Source organism: Dendrobates tinctorius, unplaced genomic scaffold (assembly GCF_039654945.1).
Source record: "Dendrobates tinctorius isolate UK_male_01 unplaced genomic scaffold, ASM3965494v1 ptg000245l, whole genome shotgun sequence".
Lineage (NCBI taxonomy): Eukaryota > Metazoa > Chordata > Amphibia > Anura > Dendrobatidae > Dendrobates > Dendrobates tinctorius.
Window position 1 is genome coordinate 5,444,393 of NW_027361912.1, and position 11,322 is coordinate 5,455,714.

Here is an 11,322-nt window from a genome sequence, read left to right on the forward strand (position 1 = left end):
CAATTAATTACATCATGTAACGAGCGTGCGGCATTAACCCTTCACAAGAATAGAATGTACAGACTACGACTGCAATGTCACCACTCAACTTTCCTGCACTCCTGAGCGGCGACTTCTCCTGAGCCGCCACTGTACGACCACAGGGGTCCTGACATCACACTACGGAGCTACAGACCACGGGGTGCAAATCTCAGGAGAGAGTTTCCTCCAGCCCCTTCTGAAGGAAAAACAGATGTTTCCGACTGCTGGAAACAAGACGCAGTGTGAACAAGCCCCAAGATAAACCTGCATTGTGCGGGGGATGGGGGCCACACATTTCCTGTACGGTGGCACTACAGGGGGCTCATCCATGTAAAGCACATAGGCAGGGACCGACAGGGGTCTCCAACCAGCATCTCTCTAGCTATTGTGAAACTACAACTCCCAAATTCCGCATGTTGGAAGTTGTAGTTTCCCACAAACCAGACTGAACTGCGCGCACTTTAATGGCGCATCTACGTGGAATGGAAAGAGCACAAGGTCTAGGAGGTGGGAGACCACCAGACCCTTCCTCCCTCCTCATACACCGGCTGCCACCGCCGAGTAAGAAGCGAGTCATTGGCTGCAGAAGGAGTTAACTGTGATTCCGTCAGGGAGCTCGTGTTCACGGTTTGATGGGAGAGTTTCTACCTCTTATCTGTCTTTTTCTGAGCTCATTTTTCTCATCTTAGACCACAGACAGCAAAATGGTTGAATGTGCAAGAAAACAAAAAGCCGGTACAAGAAAAGCGTGAACATTTTTTATGAAACTGAATAACAAAAATGATATTCAGCTCAAAATACCTGCATGTAAGTAACTAAAAGTCCTCCAAAGGAGGCCATCCCTTTAAGGTGCAACTCTAAAGATGGCAGCGATGGTGCCTTGTGCTGTTAAAGGGGTTGTCTCACGCGCACTAATGGTAAGTATTGAAAAAACAAGCAAGTTTGCAATTTACTTCTTATTAAAAACTCCCTCCTAGGCAAGGAGCGGCCAGCGACACAGCGCCACTATAGAGCCGGCCGGACCCCTGGATGCTGCACTCTACAGAGCCCACAGTCAGGACCAGAACTGTCAATCATCAGGAGGGCACCGCACCCCGGCAAGACGGAAGCCAAAAGGCACAGGAGCGGCCAGCTACACAGCGCCACTAAAGAGCCGGCCGGACCCCTGGATGCTGCACTCTACAGAGCCCACAGTCAGGACCAGAACTGTCAATCATCAGGAGGGCACCGCACCCCGGCAAGACGGAAGCCAAAAGGCACAGGAGCGGCCAGCTACACAGCGCCACTAAAGAGCCGGCCGGACCCCTGGATGCTGCACTCTACAGAGCCCACAGTCAGGACCAGAACTGTCAATCATCAGGAGGGCACCGCACCCCGGCAAGACGGAAGCCAAAAGGCACAGGAGCGGCCAGCTACACAGCGCCACTAAAGAGCCGGCCGGACCCCTGGATGCTGCACTCTACAGAGCCCACAGTCAGGACCAGAACTGTCAATCATCAGGAGGGCACCGCACCCCGGCAAGACGGAAGCCAAAAGGCACAGGAGCGGCCAGCTACACAGCGCCACTAAAGAGCCGGCCGGACCCCTGGATGCTGCACTCTACAGAGCCCACAGTCAGGACCAGAACTGTCAATCATCAGGAGGGCACCGCACCCCGGCAAGACGGAAGCCAAAAGGCACAGGAGCGGCGCGCTCCGCAAGGGGGGGCGGGAGATTTCATACAGAAACACTGGCACGTGCTGTAGATTGTGGGACACCATGATGAAGACCCCATTATACAGTGGGTGCGGAAAGTATTCAGGCCCCTTTAAATTGTTCACTCTGTTTCATTGCAGCCATTTGGTAAATTCAAAAAAGTTCATTTTTTTCTCATTAATGTACACTCTGCACCCCATCTTGACTGAAAAAAACAGAAATGTGGAAATTTTAGCAAACGTATTAAAAAAGAAAAACTGAAATATCGCGTGGTCATAAGTATTCAGCCCCTTTGCTCAGTATTGAGTAGAAGCCCCCTTTAGAGCTAGTACCGCACCTTGATAAAGCAAAGCGAAACGCGCGTCGGTGGCGGCGGGCTCGGGTCCAGGCTGACAGACTATGGGTAAGCACTTTGCTTAAATTACGAAATAGTCTTCCTTATTCACCTTTGATGGATAGTACGATGCTAACAAGGATTTCTATACAAACCCTGTGTATATGTCCATGATCTGTTGCAGCACTGTAGCATTTTGCACATTTATATTAAGTGACCTTGGCCATCACTACCTGATCCGGTATTGTAATACTTGTATTTTTATATGATATATGTTAATAAAATTGTATATTTTTATATTATTATGGACGCTTTGCTCCTATATGGTCCTTTGGTTATCATGATTGAATTCAGGAGTGTCCTTTAGGGTGCCTATATTACCGCAATATGTTGCTTACAGGTTTGGTATCCAACGAGTTATTATACCCTTTTTGGTTTGTATTCTTCTTGGGAATGATGCAACAAGTTTTTCACACCTGGATTTGGGGATCCTCTGCCATTCTTCCTGGCAGATCCTCTCCAGTTCCGTCAGGTTGGATGGTGAACGTTGGTGGACAGCCATTTTCAGGTCTCTCCAGAGATGCTCAATTGGGTTTAGGTCAGGGCTCTGGCTTGGCCAGTCAAGAATGGTCACAGAGTTGTTCTGAAGCCACTCCTTTGTTATTTTAGCTGTGTGTTTAGGTCATTGTTAAGTTGGAAGGTGAACCTTCGGCCAAGTCTGAGGTCCAGAGCACTCTGGAAGAGGTTTTCATCCAGCATATCTCTGTACTTGGCCGCATTGATGTTTCCTTCAATTGCAACCAGTCGTCCTGTCCCTGCAGCTGAAAAACACCCCCATAGCATGATGTTGCCACCACCATGTTTCACTGTTGGGATTGTATTGGGCAGATGATGAGCAGTGCCTTGTTTTCTCCACACATACCGCTTAGAATTATCACCAATAAGTTCTATCTTCGTCTCATCAGACCAGAGAATCTTATTTCTCATAGTCTGGGAGTCCTTCATGTGATTTTTAGCAAACTCTATGCGGGCTTTCATATGTCTGGCACTGAGGAGAGGCTTCCGTCGGGTCACTCTGCCATAAAGGCCTGACTGGTGGAGGGCTGCAGTGATAGTTGACTTTGTGGTACTTTCTTCCATCTCCCTACTGCATCTGTGGAGCTCAGCCACAGTGATCTTGAGGTTCCTCTTTACCTCTCTCACCAAGGCTTTTCTCCCACAATTGCTCAGTTTGGCTGGACTGCCAGGTCTAGGAAGACTTCTGGTGGTCCCAAACTTCTTCCATTTAAGGATTATGGAGGCCACTGTGCTCTTAGGAACCTTGGGTACTGCAGAAATTCTTTTGTAACCTTGGCCAGATCTGTGCCTTGCCACACTTCTGTCTCTGAGCTCCTTGGCCAGTTCCTTTGACCTCATGATTCTCATTTGGTCTGACATGCACTGTGAGCTGTGAGGTCTTATATAGACAGGTGTGCGCCTTTACAAATCGACTCCTATCAGTTTAATTAAACACAGCTGGACTCCAATGAAGGGGTAGAACCATCCCAAGGAGGATCACAAGGAAATGGACAGCATGTGACTTAAATATGAGTGTCTCAGCTGCTAAGGGGTCTGAATACTTGTGACCATGTGATATTTCAGTTTTTCTTTTTTAATAAATTTGCAAACATTTCTACATTTGTTTTTTTCAGTCAAGATGGGGTGCAGAGTGTACATTAATGAGAATAAAATGAATGATTACCAGTCGTTATAAGGACAACCATTAAATATATATTTATAGACCGACTGTTTCTGAATAATCCTATTTCCAATGATCTCTGATTCAACCTCTCACACATTTGATGCTGAAAATGCTTTCTAATGGCCGGGCTCAGACCCCCGCGGGGGCGCCGGGGGACTCGCCATCCTCTCTACCCAGGCGCAGTTTGCATATAATCTGCCCTGCTTTTCCCTTTAAGTCTCTGTCCTGAAATACTCCCAGACAGCCATTCCTCTGCTGTGAGAGGAGGGGGCGAGAGCGGCCGGCGGAGACCTCGGGGTGTGGGCAGAGCGGCACACAGCTCCGACACTGTGCAGTTCTGCACGCACGCCGGGGTTTCTGCCACATTCACCCAGAAATCCTGATAATCCTCTCAAAACCTTTCCCAGAGCTGGACACTATATGCTGCCACTCGGCACGGAGGGTCCTCGATAGAGACACGGGGGTCATTGTTGTCAGACACAATGGAGCAAAATGAGCGACAGGCACAACACTGACCTGCAGGATCAACATGAAATGCGGCAGCAACTGCAGCCCACCATGTCAGCCCACGACTACACCTGCTGGCGTCTCACAGAGACATCTCCATGGGACTCATAGAGCGAGCATGGAAGCCAAATATAGGGAGCATGCATGGAGCTGAGAAATCCCAATATTGTACCCAATGCCAGGCAGCAGCTACAAAAGCCGAGACAATTCTAAGGAGCAAAAAAAGGATCACCTATCTATACGGCAGGATGGGTGGAGGAAATGACCGGCAAGATAACTGCCCGCCAAACACTGGCTCAGAAGACCGCTATCCCTCCACATATTTCCGACAGGGAGAGAGGAGAAAGGCGCTGGGGGGGGAGCGAGAGGCAGAATGCTATACACAGGAGGGGGCGTGAGGGGCCAGATGTTATACACAGGAGGGAGGGGCCAGATGTTATACACAGGAGGGGGGGCGAGGGGCCAGATGTTATAAACAGGAGGGGGGGCGAGGACCGGATGTTATACACAGGAGGGGGAGGCGAGGGGCCGGATGTTATACACAGAAGGGGGGGGCGAGGGGTTGGAAGCTATACACAGGAGGGGGGGCGAGGGGCTGGATGTTATACACAGGAAGGGGGGGCGAGGGGCTGGAAGCTGTACACAGGAGGGGGGGCGAGGGGCCAGATGTTATACACAGGAGGGGGGGCGAGGGGCCGGAAGCTGTACACAGGAGGGGGGGCGAGGGGCCAGATGTTATACACAGGAGGGGGGCGAGGGGCCGGAAGCTGTACACAGGAGGGGGGGCAAGGGGCCGGAAGCTGTACACAGGAGGGGGGGCAAGGGGCCAGATGTTATACACAGGAGGGGGGGCGAGGGGCCGGAAGCTGTACACAGGAGGGGGGGCGAGGGGCCAGATGTTATACACAGGAGGGGGGCGAGGGGCCAGAAGCTGTACACAGGAGGGGGGGCAAGGGGCCGGAAGCTATACACAGGAGGGGGGGGGCGAGGGGCTGGAAGCTATACACAGGAGGGGGGGGCGAGGGGCCGGATGTTATACACAGGAGGGGCGAGGGGCTGGAAGCTATACACAGGAGGGGGGGCGAGGAGCCGGAAGCTGTACACAGGAGGGGGGGCAAGGGGCCAGATGTTATACACAGGAGGGTGGGCGAGGGGCCAGATGTTATACACGGGAGGGGGGGTGAGGGACCGGATATTATACACAGAAGGGGGGGGCGAGGGGTTGGAAGCTATACACAGGAGGGGGGGCGAGGGGCTGGAAGCTATACACAGGAGGGGGGGCGAGGGGTTGGAAGCTATACACAGGAGGGGGGGCGAGGGGCTGGAAGCTATACACAGGAGGGGGGGCGAGGAGCCGGAAGCTGTACACACGAGGGGGGGCAAGGGGCCAGATGTTATACACAGGAGGGGGGCGAGGGGCCAGATGTTATACACAGGAGGGGGGGCGAGGGGCCAGATGTTATACACAGAAGGGGGGGGGGCGAGGGACCGGATATTATACACAGAAGGGGGGGCGAGGGGTTGGAAGCTATACACAGGAGGGGGGGCGAGGGGCTGGAAGCTATACACAGGAGGGGGGGCGAGGGGTTGGAAGCTATACAGAGGAGGGGGGGCGAGGGGCTGGAAGCTATACACAGGAGGGGGGGCGAGGAGCCGGAAGCTGTACACAGGAGGGGGGGCAAGGGGCCAGATGTTATACACAGGAGGGGGGGCGAGGGGCCAGATGTTATACACAGAAGGGGGGGCCGGATATTATACACAGAAGGGGGGGCGAGGGGTTGGAAGCTATACACAGGGGGGGGGCGAGGGGCTGGAAGCTATACACAGGAGGGGGCGTGAGGGGCCAGATGCTATACACAGGAGGGGGGCGAGGGGCCGGATGTTATACACAGAAGGGGGGGCGAGGGGCCGGATGTTATACACAGAAGGGGGGGCGAGGGGCCGGATGTTATACACAGAAGGGGGGGCGAGGGGCCGGATGTTATACACAGAAGGGGGGGGCGAGGGGCCGGATGTTATACACAGAAGGGGGGGACGAGGGGCCAGATGTTATACACAGAAGGGGGGGCAAGGGGCCGGATGTTATACACAGAAGGGGGGGGCGAGGGGTTGGAAGCTATACAGAGGAGGGGGGCCGAGGGGCCAGATGTTATACACAGGAGGGTGGGCGAGGGGCCAGATGTTATACACAGGAGGGGGGGGCGAGGGGCCGCATGCTATACACAGGAGGGGCGGCGAGGGGCCAGATGCTATACACAGGAGGGGGGGGCGAGGGGTCGCATGCTATACACAGGAGGGGGGAGGGCGAGGGGCCAGATGCTATACACAGGAGGGGGGGGCGAGGGGTTGGAAGCTATACACAGGAGGGGGGGCGAGGGGCCGGAAGCTATACACAGGAGGGGGGGGCGAGGGGCCGGAAGCTGTACACAGGAGGGGGGCGAGGGGCCAGATGTTATACACAGGAGGGGGGCGAGGGGCCAGATGTTATACACAGGAGGGAGGGCGAGGGGCCAGATGTTATACACAGGAGGGAGGGCGAGGGGCCGGATGCTATACACAGAAGGGGGCAAGGGGCCAGATGCTATACACAGAAGGGGGGGGCGAGGGGTTGGAAGCTATACACAGGAGGGGGGGGGCGAGGGGCCAGTTGTTATACACAGGAGGGGGGGCGAGGGGCCAGATGTTATACACAGGAGGGGGGGGGCGAGGGGCCAGATGCTATACACAGGAGGGGGGGGCAAGGGGCTGGATTTTATACACCAGATAGTGGGTAGTGGTCAATGTTATATACCGAGGGGAGGGGGGTGTATGAGGCTAAAGGAAAATTCTTCATTGAATAAGTACTGCATTCCTGTGCTTTGTGCCGATGACACATGACAGCTGCCGCATGAGATCTGTCAGTGCTGATATAACACATGACATCACACATTCATGCCATATGACGCATCCTGTTTATGTGTGATCACCAGCCGGTCACATGACCAGTCAGTATAGACCACAGTGAGGCGCCAGAGGAGATTGTTTCTAGGATGAATCTTAAAGGGAACCTGTCACCCCCCCCCAGGGTGTTTTTCAGTAAAACAGCCACCTTCAGCAGCACTAAGGCTGCACTGTGTGAAGGTGGCTCTTCTGTTTCTGATCCATAGTAACACTGAAATAAAGACTTTTATAAATTGCGCACTGTATTGAGTCCCAGAGGTATGGTGTCTCCCCCTGTATCAGCCGCCTCCCAGACGTCCATCTTCCTCCTGTTGCATCTGCGCGCCGCCTTCTGTGTTGCTGTTACATGCCCAGCGCCTGCGCTGTGCCAACAGTTCTCGAGCATGCGCAGTGCGCGCTGACCGGGAACTGACATCAGGCTATCGCGCCTGCGTGTTGTGGAGGCACCAGATCCTGAACCGCTGTGTGTTATGATGGATTCACACTGCGGGGCGGAATCTGGGGCCTCCGCAACACGCAGGCGCGATAGCCTGATGTCAGTTCCCAGGCAGCGTGCACTGCGCATGCTCGAGAACTGTTTGCAGAGCGCAGGTGCTGGTCACGTAACGAGGAACAGAGGAGGCGGAGCACGGAAACAAAAAAAGGGATGATGGACGGCTGCGAGGCGGGGAGAAAACATACCTCCATGACGCAATGGAGGTATGGCGGGCAATTTATAAAAGTCTTTATTTCAGCGCTCCTAGGGAAAATAAACATATGAGCCACCATCACAGAATGCAGCCTTAGTGCTGCTGAAGGGGGCTGTTTTACTGAAAAACACCCTGGGGGGGGGGGTGACAGGTTCCCTTTAAGAAAAGTAAAGTAATTAACCTGTAGTGTTTTTAGCGTTAACTCTTAAGGGGGCTTTACACATAGCGATACCGCTAGCAATATCGCTAAAGCATCACGGATTTTGTGACGCAGCAGCGATATCGCTACATGTGATACTTACCTCCGACCGGCTCCCCCGCTGGCTATCGCTGATCGCGCGAGATCAGCCTGGTCCATTTCCCGTTGGCGGCTTCCTGCTGGCGCCAACGAGCGAGCCATGGACGCAGGCGGAAGACGGACACCCTTGCCGCGTCGGAACAAAGTGCGACCGCCGACCGCTGCTACGTCGCTGGTGAGATCTGCCTGTGTGGCAGCTCACTAGCGACCATTTAGCGATGCACCAGCGATCCTGACTGCGTCATATCGTGGTCGGGATCCCTGGTGCATCGCTAAGTGTAACGGGGCCTTTACTCTTCTTCTGATCAGGTGTTCCTGACAGGACGCTCTACATAACACCAACCTACTGCTCACTACAGACTGCACTGATTAAAGACCTGACGATTACAGATGGGCAGACCCCTGGATGTTCGGGTCTGGCCAAACAATTACAAAAAGTTCGGGTTTGGGTACCAGAACAGTACCCAGACCCCATTCCCTTGAATTAGAGGCCCGAACATCCAGTGTTTGCCACGGTATCATATGCATGAATGAGCGGCAAACACTGCTTCTGATTGGCGGTAAAATCATCACTGCTGGTGAGAGAGCCGCGGTCCCGCTCTGTCAAAAGACAACGTGGGAACCGCGGCTGTGATCGGAGGTATAGTGTTCATCTCCAGTCTCTGATGTCAGCTGAAGGCACTACTGATCCCATCAGCCGACACCTGCGCTGTAAATAAATTTAAAAAAAAAAACCCTGGCGTGGGGCCCCCCATTTTTGACAACCAGCCTTGCTAAAGCTCACAGCTGGGGGCTGGTATTCTCAGGCTGGTAAGAGGCCATGGATATTGTTCCCCCCAGCCTAAAAATAGCAGCCTGCAGCTGTCAAATGGGGGGGGGGATGGGGGGCTCTATTCTGGATAACCAGCCTTGCTGAAGCTGACAGCTGAGGGTTGCAGCTCCCAGCTTTGTCTGGCTGGTTATCATAATACAGGGGACCCCATGCCGTTTTTTATTGATTTACAGCACAGGATCTGTAATAAATACTCCCATGCGCCGCTCCTGCTCTCACTATTAGTGGCAGCATGTGTTGGATGATGGGAGCTGTAGTCCGATCAGCTGACGCCAGTGACTGGGGGTAAGCTTTATACCCTGATCACAGCTGAGCGCTCACGCTCTCATTTGAACCGTGGTTCTCAGACTTGCGGGGATGACTTTACCGCTGATGAGAGGCGATGTTTGCCGCGCTGCCATCTGCACACCTGAACCCGATCAGTAACACGGATTTCCTGGTGAAGTCCGTGTCCGGTGTCTGTGCCTGAACAGCAGGTGTCCTGTGCGGACGTGGAACTTCACTGCTCGGATTCTCCCATCTCTGCTCACGGTGTGAAACGCGCCGGCCCAGCACCTCCATGACAGGCCCGGCACCTCCACGACCGGCCCAGCACCTCCCTGATCGGCCCAGCACCTCCCTGATCGGCCCAGCACCTCCACGACCGGCCCAGCACCTCCACGACCGGCCCAGCACCTCCACGACCGGCCCAGCATCTCCCTGATCGGCCCAGCACCTCCATGACCGGGGCTGGGATTATTATGCGGTTGATCAATTATCTTTTATAAAACCATGTAAACAAGTGTCTGACATTCTATAAGGGTCATCCGCAGCCATAACGGTAGCAGGTATAAATAATACGCACATCAGTTATGTACAGAGCGGCTTCACAGCTGCAAACACGAGGGGGGATTCAGGGATTTTAATTTATTTTAAAGAAGAACTCTCACAAATCCCTTTTCCTTCCATTGGGTTTTATATAACATTTCGCTTTTCTTTTTTAAAAAAAAAAAATAGAAATGGTTAATCCTGCAGTTCTCACACTGGCCACTGGGGCTGCTCTGGACTCGGTCGTCCAGTCTCTTCAGGAGGAGATTCCGTACACAGAGTCTGAGCGCCGCAGCTGGTGTCCCTGTAACAGTGGTACTACAACTCCCAGCAGGCGCAGAACATCGAGAACATGTCACATGACCTGGCGGCCAGACAACAACAATGGCTAGGCACGGCCCCGCCCACCAATACACGCCCCCTGACTCGTGATTGGCCAACTCCAATCAGTCGGTCCCTAAGCCCCGCCCACTAGTCACTGTGCTCGTTCCTGATTGGTCGCTTTCGATGTTTGTCTCTCAGCCTTGTTTCTACCGCACAGAGAGGCCAAGCTGGGGACTGGATTTCTGTTTCCGCCTCGATTCCCCCTCAGCACTGAATCCCGCGACCGGCTACGGGGAAGGGGGAGGCGTGACCGGACGCCACTCACCGTGCAGCGCGGGAGCTTCCCCGTTGTTGTTGTCGGACATGACGGCGACAGCTTCGGTCTGTTCGGGAGAAGGCGCCGCCGCACTGCGTAGCCACACCTTGTCTGACGTCATCCCGCCTCGTCACCTGAGGAAAGGAGGCGGGGCTAAAACGATCACATGACTAACAAACCATTAACTCTATGTTGGCACTGACTTGACGTGGCAGCCGCTGTGTGGTCACGTGTGCAGCCGCGTTCTATAACGGTTATTTTTGTTTACTTTTTAAACTGCAGCTTCTGTTTTTAACCCCTTAGTGTCGGAGCCAATTTTTACAATTCTGACCGCTGTCCCTTTATGAGGTCATAACTCTGGAACGCTCCCATGGATCCCGGTGATTCTGACATTATTTTCTCGTGACATATTGTACTTCATGTTAGTGGTAACATTTATTCGATATAACGCGTTTATTTATGAAAAAAACGGAAATTTGGTGAAAATTTGGAAAATATAGCAATTTTTAAACTTTTAATTTTTGTGCTTTTTTCGGTTTTGCGTTGTTATTTCTCCCTCCCCTTCTTCCCGGAGCCATAACTGTTATATTTTTCCGTCGATATGGCCGTGTGAGGGCTCGTTCTTTGCGGGACGAGTTGTACTTTTGAACGACACCATTGATTTTACCAAAACAGGAAAAAAAATTCCAAGTGCGGTGAAATTGCAAAAAAAAAAAAAAAATTGCAATTCCACAATTATTTTTTGGCTTTTTTATTTATATTTTATTTTTTTTTTATTTACCATGTTCGCTATCTGATAAAACTGAGCTGGCAATCCC

At 53.0% G+C, this 11,322-nt stretch overlaps 1 protein-coding gene across 1 annotated transcript in view; it reads right to left on the minus strand.

Moving 5' to 3' along the window:
- BNIP3L (BCL2 interacting protein 3 like) overlaps nt 1-10,668 on the minus strand; it is a 32,635-nt gene extending 21,967 nt beyond the window's left edge. The window contains exon 1 of the mRNA XM_073557142.1: nt 10,514-10,668. Within this exon, the coding sequence (XP_073413243.1) occupies nt 10,514-10,625 (112 nt within the window). The 5' untranslated portion in view covers nt 10,626-10,668. The remainder of the gene's footprint in view (nt 1-10,513) is intronic.
- Between the last annotated feature and the right edge of the window lie 654 nt (nt 10,669-11,322).